Source organism: Arachis hypogaea, chromosome 5 (assembly GCF_003086295.3).
Source record: "Arachis hypogaea cultivar Tifrunner chromosome 5, arahy.Tifrunner.gnm2.J5K5, whole genome shotgun sequence".
NCBI classification, from domain to species: domain Eukaryota; kingdom Viridiplantae; phylum Streptophyta; class Magnoliopsida; order Fabales; family Fabaceae; genus Arachis; species Arachis hypogaea.
In genome coordinates this window covers 37265685-37277442 of record NC_092040.1, presented here as the reverse complement: position 1 = coordinate 37277442, position 11758 = coordinate 37265685, and the positions used below count along the sequence as shown (strand labels likewise).

Here is an 11758-nt window from a genome sequence, read left to right as displayed (position 1 = left end):
TGAGCTATTAAGTAATTAATAATTTAACCAAAGGCAAAGTATTACTTTCTGTTAGGATTTGGTTGAATTAGTCCCACATTGCTTAGGATAGCAAATGGAGTGGGTGGCCTAGGCTATAAATATGAGGCTAAGTTCTCCATTTGTTTTTGCACCAGTCAGAAACACTTTAAGCTTGTATCTGATTTTTCTTTTCCTCTGTACTCTTTGATTAGAGAGTGTTGTGAGGTGTAGTTAGATATTTGCTTTGAAAGAGTGTGGGTGTACTGGGGTGCCGGTGAGAGAAAGAAGTCTATGTGTTGTAACAATTTTCACATAGTGATATTCTCTGGTTGTCATTTGACAACGGCCGTGGTTTTTTCTCCGGTAATTGGAGTTTCCACGTTAAATTCTTGTGTTGTGATTGTGTCTATTTTATTTCTCTGTCAAAGGTGTTTTCTCAAGGGGGAATTGTGTCTTATTCCCAACAAGTGGTATCAGAGCTTCGGTTCGGTGGGATTTATTCTTAGTATGCTCTGTGGTTGCAGCCTAGTCTGACCTTCCACATCAGAAAAGAATTTTGCCCTGTGGCTTGAGGTTGATCTTTGGTTGCTGTTGTTGTTGCTGGAAGGCAGTGTGACACTGTGAGAGTGCAGTTTGGAAAGGTTCTGGCTAAGGAAAGACTTGGTATTTAAGTGTGTCCATTGTGACCCACCTCTCTTTCCTGGGGACCCTTCCTAGTGCACGGTCTACAGTTGAGTTATACTATTCCAGTATACGGTTGCAACAATGTCTGGATATTCAAGTGCTGTGAAGCTTGAAATAGAGAAATTTGATGGAAGAATCAATTTTGGCTTGTGGCAAGTACAAGTCAAGGATGTGTTGATACAATCAGGTTTGCACAAGGCGTTGAAGGAGAAGATCTCTGGTTGCTCTCTCTATGAGAGAAGATGATGTTCTCTAGAAGACAAGAAGTATCCTCATGGTATTACCGCACTGCCATGGATAAGGATAAGTTGTGGCAATCGGGTCCACAATTGCACACGGGCATTGGTTGGCGTTGAGATGCAAGGTGTGTGGCGGAGTTAGGTCGATGGCTGAAGAACTTCCAGGAAAAGCCAATTTGGAAGTTGCACCATGAATTTTCAGCAAGGTTTCGATCTGTACCAAGGCGAAATTCTTGGAGTGGTCTAATTCCAAGTGAGTATACTTTCATGGTGGAGTATGATAGTTCTCTGAACTATGATTGTCGGTATAGACAATGGCAGCAAAGAATTGTCGGTGTTGACAATGGAAGCTGAAGATGTGTGACTATTTCAATCAAGGTGGAGATTGTTAGGATTTGGTTGAATTAGTCCCACATTGCTTAGGATAGCAAATGGAGTGGGTGGCCTAGGCTATAAATATGAGGCTAAGTTCTCCATTTGTTTTTGCACCAGTCAGAAACACTTTAAGCTTGTATCTGATTTTTCTTTTCCTCTGTACTCTTTGATTAGAGAGTGTTGTGAGGTGTAGTTAGATATTTGCTTTGAAAGAGTGTGGGTGTACTGGGGTGCCGGTGAGAGAAAGAAGTCTATGTGTTGTAACAATTTTCACATAGTGATATTCTCTGGTTGTCATTTGACAACGGCCGTGGTTTTTTCTCCGGTAATTGGAGTTTCCACGTTAAATTCTTGTGTTGTGATTGTGTCTATTTTATTTCTCTGTCAAAGGTGTTTTCTCAAGGGGGAATTGTGTCTTATTCCCAACACTTTCGTATCTGACTTTTGGAATAAGTATTAATTTAATATATAACATTTTAAACATTTTATTTTAATCTTAAAAGATTTTAAAAGTCCTATTTCAATTTTAAAAAATTTTGAACGAATTTAATATTGTCCTACCATTAAATTTGATATGAATAATTAGTATATTAAAAAACTAATAATATTTGATTTTAGTACATAAATAAAAATGACACACCAACAATCACAAATTTTTTTTTAATTATAAAGCATTGATAATTGATTACTAGGATTTGGATATTTTTTTTTACAAAAAAAAATTAAGAAGAGAATGTGTTATAAAAGAATTTTTATTATGTTTTTCTAACACGCAGAATAAGATATGACTTAACAATAATATTGTTAATGTTTATATTACTTATTTCAGTAATTATTTGTATCAAACTTAATAATACAATAATATTAAATATTTAAACCCATTTAAAATATTAAAGATTAAATTAAAATTTAATTTAAATATTAAAAACTAAAATAATACTTTATTCTTTGACTAATTTAGATGATAGAAGTAGAATTTATTATTTTCAAAATATTAGTATTAAAAATTGAATTAAATTAAATATTATAATAATTTTAAAATTTTTGACAAATGTTAAGATGGAAAATACTTTTTATCCTTTTTTATTTTTTTCCCATTTTTCTTCTTCTCTTATTTTACCAAAAAGAGAGAAACAAAACTTGTTACTGTATATTTGTTGGGACATCTCACATCAGTAGCATTTTTATTTTTCTTGTATTAACAAGTTTCTTATGGGTCCACAGCAGGTTGGGCCAAGAACGCTCCATCCCCACCCTGCCCCGCTACTCTGTAATCTTCTTTATTTGCCCCTTTGACTTTTGGTGCGTTTTAGTTGAAGCCCACTGACATGTCAGCTACCACACTTCATTCCCGTTATAGAACTCATCATCATCATCCACCACTAGACACTAGAATTTCAACCAGAATCAGATATTGTTCCTTCGTTATTAATGTATTTTCTTTTAATTTGAGTGTGAAGCAAGGAAAAAGCAAAGAAGAATATAAATAGACCAAAAAGGACATGCGGTGTGCAGCTACTAGCTGCTAGTAGGTGTAACTAAGACGACGAATTTAGGTAAGGAAACATTAAAAAAAGAATACACGATGATGTAAATAATATGGATAGGTAGAGCAGAGCAATCTGAAATCCGAATACACCACACTTGGTTCATAAAATTCTAATCCAATCATATTCCTACGTTCATGATCCACAGGCCAACCAGGCCCACCCAACTTTACCACTGGGCTCACACTTTCTTTCAAGTTTCAACCTCAGCTGCCTCCACGCGCATTTTAGTGGCAACCTTTCTCTACTATATTCTTCTTCACCGGGCGGAAGCGCAAGTTAGTCGATCCCTTTAAACCAAGCTTAAACTGCCAAACGTGACAGCTTATAACTGAAAATGAAAATCATACATACTTTCCTGTAATACCTGAAATACCCCTACGATCTGGTTCCCTATTCAAAATCCCAAATTCATCTTGGATCACCCTCTTCTCTCTCTCTCTCTCTCTCTCTCTCTCTCTCTCTCTCTCTCTCTGGCACCTCATTTCTGTGGAGTGTTGTGTGTCACAGAGAGAGGGGATCTTTGTTCTTGGCGCTTCTTCCTCTCCTCTCGTTGTTTCTCATGGAGCTTCAAGGTCCCTCAGATCAGTGCCATCCCGAGAGGAAAGGCCAGAAGAGGAAGCTCGAGGACGAGTTCGAAGAAGACCACCACCAGATCTCCACTCCTCCTACCGGCGACGCCCGCGACGCCATCCTTGCCGACGTCCAGGAGCAGGTTTCCATCCTCAACTCTACTTTCTCATGGAAGGAGTCAGATCGAGCCGCCGCCAAGCGCGCCACTCACGCGCTCGCCGATCTTGCCAAAAACGGTAAATCCTCCGTTACTCTTCCTCGATCTCCTAGCGTGTTGCTCCCTTCGTTTCGGTTTTTGGCGAATTCGGTCGTGCATGTCTCTCGGTGTAAATCCTTCGGTGGTTGTGTCTTGCAGAGGAAGTGGTAAACGTGATTGTCGAAGGAGGAGCTATTCCGGCTTTGGTTCAGCACCTCCAAGCTCCCCTCGTGACGGAAGAAGACCTCGTTCAGAAGCTGTTGCCGTTTGAGCATGAGGTCGAGAAAGGGAGTGCTTTTGCACTTGGACTTCTTGCCGTCAAGGTAACTTCTACTCCCCCTCCCCTAATATTAATTATTGTTTAGGAATTATTACATTAGAACTCATTTGTGCCGTGGATTTTGCACTCTGAGGTGTATCTGATGTTTGATATGATTCTGCAAAAGTGCAAATTAAGATTATGGTTATGCTTCGATAACTACCAATTACTAGATAATATATTCCTGTAATAAATTACCAGAAGCGTTAGTTTATTTAAATTCTCTCACTCAGTGTTATATTTTAAAATGTTATATTTCTGTTTCTTGGGAATACTAGCAAAATAATAACCCAAATTATCTTATTTAACTTAATATTTATAATTTTTTTTATAATTTTATGTAATTAACATTTATAATTATACTCTTATTATGTGTAATATTACTTAATTAGTCCAGTAATAATTAAGAAATGCAAAATAAATTAAGCAGTAATTAAGAAATGCATATAAGATAACTTTAAGCTGTTTTCGGGCTGATGTTATTGTAATTTCTAATATATAAGTAGATTAATAGAAGAGTTATTTTACGTAAAATTATCTTACTCGTCGTTAATTAAGTATTTCATCTAAAAATGTTATTGTTCCATTAAGTAAGGCTAGTTGTATTGTTTTTTGTTAAGCTTTGTGGAAGCCTCGAAGATGTCGCATGTTTCCTAAACTTGCTTTATTTTTTTTTTCCTTTGCTTGAAAATGCCTTCCCTTCTACAGCCTGAACATCAACAGCTCATTGTTGACAATGGTGCCTTAAAACACCTTGTTGATCTACTGAAGAGGCATAAGAATGGTTTAACATCTCGTGCCATTAATAGTCTCATTCGTAGGGCTGCAGACGCTATCACTAATCTTGCTCATGAGAACAGCTGCATTAAAACCCGAGTCAGGTTTGCTTCCTTATGGACTGTAATACATTTAATTTGGTTTGGAGTGATTATGTGTCATGATTACCTGGAATTGTTATGCAGGATGGAAGGTGGAATTCCGCCTCTTGTTCATTTGCTTGAATTTGCAGATACAAAGGTGCAGAGAGCAGCTGCTGGTGCATTGCGAACCCTTGCTTTTAAAAATGATGAAAATAAAAATCAGGTTGGTATTCTATGCTGAAAGTCAGGAATTTTGATTGACTGAAATGTCAGCTGAATAAGTAACAGAACCTTATGACAGATTGTTGAATGCAATGCTCTACCAACTCTGATTCTAATGCTTCGTGCTGAAGATGCAGCTATTCATTATGAAGCGGTATTGCCAGTGCAACCATAATTGCTAGATTTTGAAAAAATATTGCGCCATGTTGGCATTGACACTTCACTTACTGGTCGCATGCAATGAATTTTATTGTATTACAGGTTGGTGTGATTGGAAATCTGGTCCATTCCTCCCCCAATATCAAGAAAGAAGTTCTTCTTGCTGGGGCTTTGCAACCTGTTATTGGATTGCTTAGGTATATTCTCGGCTTGGACCCCGGCAAGCTACTATTGCCCCCCTCCCCCTATCTTCTACTTGTTTTGATATTTATAGGACATATTGTTGAAAAGAATGTCCTTCTATTAATAAATACACTCTAATATTCATTTTATATTAACAGTTCTTGTTGCTCTGAGAGTCAGAGGGAAGCTGCCTTGTTGCTTGGACAGTTTGCTGCAACTGATTCAGATTGCAAGGTAAACAAAATGTTAAGTGCACTTATGTATGTGTCTTTTCCTAAGGATGATAAAACTGAAGGTAGAAAGGGCAGCAAACCTAACACCTTTTATGCTTATTGACTGGATAGTGGAGAGGATTACAAAAGATTGGAATTATGAACTTATTTGTTTGAGTTTCTTTGTATTACTTAATTCTTTGTTAAATAAGGATTCAGTTTTTCTCATTTTATTTGATAGGATACATGTTAGCCTCTGTGTTCAATGCATCAGATAATATATCTCCATTCTTAATTCCTACCCTCTTTTTAACTTGAATTTTGTAGGTTCACATTGTACAGAGGGGTGCTGTTCGACCTCTGATAGAGATGCTCCATTCCCCTGATGTGCAGCTCAGAGAAATGTCTGCTTTTGCATTGGGGAGATTGGCCCAGGTTATTTTCCCTTTTTGTACCATGTGATAGTAAACTTGTTCAAGTTGTAAAGTCACTCACATATGAATGGAAACTTTTTCTCCCTTTTATATTCTGTGTTTGTCTTGTTATAATATAGTTTCTGAACATATCTTGTATTAGTTTTTAATTTTTTTAGTGGCCTTAACTTTAATTGTGTAATATTAAATATTGAATCTTTTTAAATACGAGTGTTTTACTCTATATTTACCTGTGAATGATTGATTTTTTCCAGCACCATAACATTTCTTTGCATTGAAAATGTTTAATATTAAATTTCAGGACACACATAACCAAGCTGGTATTGCTCACAACGGTGGCTTAGTCCCTTTGCTGAAGCTCCTTGATTCGAAGAATGGGTCTTTGCAACATAATGCAGCCTTTGCTCTTTATGGCCTTGCAGATAATGAGGTGAGATATAGATGTAAAATTTCAAATAATTAAGATATAGAAGTAATAAATATAGGAAATAATAATTAAGATCTATGAATGTTTTCACTTGCATTAGAAAACTTAGTTATTTAAGCTAATGTTTATTAACTATTTTTTTTCTTTTGTTATTCTATTTTGTTCATAGGATAATGTGTCAGATTTTATTAGGGTAGGCGGAATTCAGAGATTGCAGGATGGAGAATTCATTGTTCAAGTAAGTTTGCCTCTGTAATGCCTGGACATTAGCTTTGATATCAAGTTATCGCTGTTTGTTTTTTTTTTTGGGGTACAAATCAAATATGCCACCTTATTGCATATGACTTATAAATTCTTCATACTGGAAAATAGAAGGTTGATCATGGACATGTAACATATGTTGATCTATGTGGGATTGGTTTCTATTGCAGGCAACTAAAGATTGTGTTGCAAAGACATTGAAAAGATTGGAAGAGAAGATACATGGCCGTGTAAGCAAAACTTTGCTTAGACAGGATAATTTAAAAAGTTTTTGGTAGTAATTAACATGGAAATGACAAGTGCTACTACTGAATCAAATTATCAGAACCTCAAGTTCTATACAATTACCGAGCCTTATCCCATGTTTTATATTTCATTGCAATTTCTAATCAGTTATGTTCATCTGTGTAGGTGTTGAACCATTTGCTATATCTGATGCGAGTTTCAGAGAAGGCCTTCCAGAGAAGAGTGGCTTTGGCTCTTGCTCATCTTTGTGCAGCAGAGGATCAGAAAAAAATATTTATCGATCACCATGGTATGTTTCTGTTAAGTATCTAAGGAAAGTGGGAAACCACACCTTAAAAACTAGCTGATAAAGGGGAAGAACCACTCTCCTTATATATAACATCAAGCATTCCATACTACCCGATGTGCGACTTTGGGCACCCCATGATACCCAAGTCCCTAATAGTTTCATCTCAGTCATATCTTTTACAGAAGTTTGATATATATTATTAGTTGTATAGACTCCATTTGGTGGGTCCATCATTTCTTGTTATTGATGCTGAGCATATGTGCTGTAGGTCTTGAGTTGCTTATTGGGCTGCTTGGTTCATCCAGCCCTAAGCAGCAACTAGAGGGGGCTGTTGCTTTGTTTAAGGTGGCTAACAAAGCTATGACTCTGTCTCCTGTCGATGCCGCTCCTCCTTCTCCAACACCCCAGGTAGTCTTATATAGAAGTCATTTTCCTCAGTCTCTGTAATCGCGCTGCTTAGAGTTACAGAATTTTATTTTATTTTTTCTAGTATTTTCATATAATCTCAACAGGCTGCTTGCATTTGATTATTTTGGTTCTAAACTTTATTTCTGTTTGTTTTTTATTGAGGATAGATGGTATTGATTAGATTCAACTTGAGGTTGAAATTTTTAATACATGTATTTTTGTATTGGGCATGTGAACTTTTGATATTTATTCTGTATAAAGATGATTTGAATACCTTAGCGATGGGGTCTAGTTATAACTTAGAACCTTGGTCCAGATCTACTGCCTCTATTTCTTGTCTAAATAATTTAGAATAAGATGCTTCTAGAAGTTAGAATCTGAGATCATATACTTTTCTTCCTTTTGCAGGTCTATTTAGGAGAGCAATATGTCAACAATTCTACCTTGTCCGATGTAACATTTTTGGTTGAAGGTTGATTCTTTTCATCCATGCTGCATCTTTCTTGAAACTATTGCTTGAAAAATAACTTGATGGAATGTGGTGCTGTAGATTCATTGGTATTTGTAGTTAACTGCTACTTTCATACTTAACTGCAGGCAAACGGTTTTTTGCTCACAGAATCTGCCTGCTTGCATCTTCAGATGCATTTCGTGCAATGTTTGATGGTGGTTACAGGGTGAGCTTATATTGATCTCTACTAGCAAGCCATGTATCTTATCCTTCCCCAACTCTGGACAATACTCCCAAGATATAAAGAAACCAAAAGCATGCACTCTCTCTCCTCAGTATTACAAATTTTTTTGTCCAAGAAAAGAAAACACTGTTATTGACCCACATGATTTTCACGAGACTTTATTCTCATATTAAAATTAGTTGAAAACTTTAGCTGGAGATTTGGCTAAGCTTATTTTTTTAGCAGGAAGTTATAGATTTACGTACATGACATGCAAATGTTTTATTCATGGCAGGAGAAGGATGCAAGAGATATTGAGATTCCAAATATTAGATGGGAGGTCTTTGAACTGATGATGAGGTCAAATATGTGCTTTGCTCTGTGTTTTATGGTCATGATGTGTTTTATTGAAAAATTAAATCTTAATTGTTTAATCTTGGTCCAGATTTATATATACTGGGTCAGTTGATGTCACTCTTGATATTGCCCAAGATCTACTTCGAGCGGCTGATCAGTATCTTTTAGAGGGACTTAAGAGACATTGTGAATACACCATTGCACAGGTCAGACTTGATATCTATAATTGGATTTGTTGCACACACACATCTAGTGTATTGCACTATAACTTAACTAATATTCCACTGGAAGGTAGGTCTCTCTTGACTTTTGTTTTTTTGTCTCAGGATATATCACTAGAGAACGTGTCAAGTATGTACGAACTTTCAGAAGCTTTTAATGCTATATCATTAAGGCACGCATGCATCCTTTTTATCCTGGAGCAATTTGATAAACTGAGTGCAAGGCCAGGGTATCTACCTAACTCCTTCCAATCCTTTGCTCTCTTTTTTTCCCCCCCTAGGTATTCCTTCCTCTTAGTGGTTGACACTTACCATAAACCAATAGATAGGGTTAATCTGGATTAAACATATAGATGTTAAGAATCATGTTTGAGACTTCTAGGTTCTATGGCTACTATGTTGCGAGTTTGTTAAATATATATTTTTCTTCTTCTTGACTTGTGTTTAGGTAGGATTTGACAGTAAAACTAGAACTTCTGTTGAAATAAGCTGGATAAGTGTTGGCCGGTCAATTATAGCAATGGGTGTCTGGAAACTAGTTGCGGACTTACTGTCAAATTCTTTCTCTATAAAAGTTGGAAAAATTGCTGCCGTATATATATATATATATATATATATATATATATATATATATTCATTGATATTCACATTTTCTATCGCATTGCATATGCCATAATTCTTGAGATTCTTAAATTTCTGTTTGCACCAACTATTTGCAGACACACACTTCTGATTCAGCGGATAACTCCAGAGATCCGGAATTACTTTGTTAAAGCTCTTACCAAGGCCAATTCCAACACCCAGCTGTAGTATGTGTTGTTCTACTATTGACATCTAACCGATTGTAATGTACAGAATGTGGTAGATGTTCTTCTTTTCGTTGAAACCAGCAAAAGAGGTCTCCCATTTTCGTTGCAGCATTGCTTAGAGAAATATCTAACACGGCCATGCATGTTCGTTTCTGATGTAGTGTAAGTCCCTGTTGGTTGTAACGTCATTGTTATAGATGTAGCAGATATGACCTTCACGAACATTGTTTTTTCTCATGCAATATTGTGATGGTTATGGCTTCATAGTTCTCTTTCCCGATTGATTTTGCATTACGATTGTTATGATTGTAGGTTTGCCCAAGCACTTGATGTATATATAGCATTTAGTTAGTTGTCTGCAAGAGGTTGTCTGGGTGGATAATTTACATCGTACGAAGTCATTAAATCTTGTCTTCGTACTTGGATATGTTGTATATGTTGCAAATACTGTTAGAAGATAGACTCTGAGAGAGAGAGAGAGAGAGAGAGAGAAAAGATTAATTGCTTGGAATGGAAGCAACAAGCTTAGCTTTGATCATGGAGCTTTCAACTATATACAACAAACTGTTATAACTAACGCTGCATCCTAACAGTAACAGAAAACTAACTTCTTATCTTAACTGGTTGAGTTAGTCCCTTTATACATCAACCTAATAAATGCAATTAAGTGAATCAGTAAGCTAATATCTAATAAATACTTCTCTGTAAGGGCTAGATTACAATACATGTTAAATGCTTGTACCAGGGCATGCTATTTTTTTATTTGGTCAGATATTACCAGGGCATGTTAAGTGTTTCTGAAATCGGTCTGCCTTTCTTATTTCATCATGATGCTTGACGATAATAAGCTTCTCTTTTTTTGTTTGGACAGGGCTTGACGATAATAAGCTAACCCTTTAAAAAACTAGCATGAATCTAATATCTGGTTGGAATTCCTATGATCCACGGGCCTTGCCCACAGTGATTTGGTTTCAGCGATAAAAAAAATGCTTGCCAAGTGCCAACAACATATTTTAATTCTAAGAATAGAATAATTCAAAATTATTTTATTTATTTATTTATTTATTGTCCCTCAAATTTTTGTTCTCTATTGTAATAAAGCATTTCTTTAACTATTCTATATTTCAATAATAATTGTTAATTTTCCTATTATGGAGTGAATTTGTTATACTTCATATGGAGATCTTATTACCCATTAATTTTGGAAAAAAAAACTATGATGCACGGATATTGATATGGACACGGGACACAATACGACACAAAACACGAGACACATGGATATATGAATTTTAAAATCTTATAAAACACGGAAACACGATATACACACATAATAGAGTAAATAGTTATTTTTGACTATGAAAGATTTGAAGTTTGAACGCTGACAAAACTGACCATGAAAAATTAAAATAAAAATTATACCCGTATAAGATAAGTTCTGTTTGACAAAAATAACCAATAATTAATTTTTTGTTAATAATTCTGTAAATACCCCTCTCCTTTGCTCTCCCTTTCTCATCTTCCTTCCATAACCACCATCACTTCCACTGCAAAATCCACTGGCCTACTAGATATACACACCATTAACAATCCATGGAATTGGAGAGCGAGAAGTGGAAAAATACACTACAAGAAAAAACGTTGAATACCATCGGGTTTAGCGTTGGCTTTATTGGTGGATTTACCGGTGGTTTAGGTGTCAAATTTGTCAGGTCAAATCATTACCGGTAGATTTTCTTTTTCGACGGTAAATTCACCGGTAATAATTGGAGGAACAAAGGAAAAAATAGGCGTGAAATTTAACATGGAATTTACTGGCAGAAAAATTAGCCGGTAAACCCAATTAGTGGAACGCTGCATTTTGGTGGCTCGCAATACGGTACTGTCGAATTTATCACTTGCCCTAAATTCAAAATGCAAACCTTTTCCCTTCATTTTCGAAACTCTCTCTCTCTCTCTCTCTCTCTCTCTCTCTCTCTCTCTCTCTCTCTCTCTCTCTCTCTCTCTCTCTCTCTCTCTCTCTCTCTAACCTTCTCCTCTATCTTTCTCTATTCTCTCTACCTCTA

General features: G+C 36.0%; 1 protein-coding gene across 5 annotated transcripts; it reads left to right on the top strand.

Annotated features, from left to right (window-relative positions):
- Positions 1 to 2683: 2683 nt before the first annotated feature.
- On the top strand, positions 2684 to 10844 carry LOC112801252 (ARM REPEAT PROTEIN INTERACTING WITH ABF2). 5 transcript variants are annotated; one of them, XR_011882001.1, is made up of 20 exons: positions 2684 to 3654; positions 3774 to 3937; positions 4642 to 4814; positions 4896 to 5016; positions 5095 to 5169; positions 5277 to 5371; positions 5516 to 5591; positions 5897 to 6004; positions 6305 to 6433; positions 6600 to 6668; positions 6862 to 6921; positions 7103 to 7226; positions 7495 to 7634; positions 8043 to 8106; positions 8232 to 8311; positions 8604 to 8668; positions 8754 to 8871; positions 8992 to 9116; positions 9606 to 9857; positions 10567 to 10844. XR_011882001.1 is itself a non-coding variant. In XM_025843886.3 (19 exons), the coding sequence occupies exons 1-19, from the start codon at positions 3408 to 3410 to the stop codon at positions 9694 to 9696; spliced, it is 2124 nt and encodes a 707-aa protein (XP_025699671.1). In that variant the 5' UTR covers positions 2684 to 3407; the 3' UTR covers positions 9697 to 9959. The 5 variants fall into 5 exon arrangements, 2 of the variants coding, with proteins under 2 accessions (XP_025699671.1, XP_025699670.1); XR_011882002.1 differs by lacking the exon at positions 10567 to 10844 and adding an exon at positions 10008 to 10272; XR_003818554.2 differs by lacking the exon at positions 10567 to 10844 and adding an exon at positions 10008 to 10272 and having other exon boundaries at positions 8992 to 9167.
- Positions 10845 to 11758: the final 914 nt, after the last annotated feature.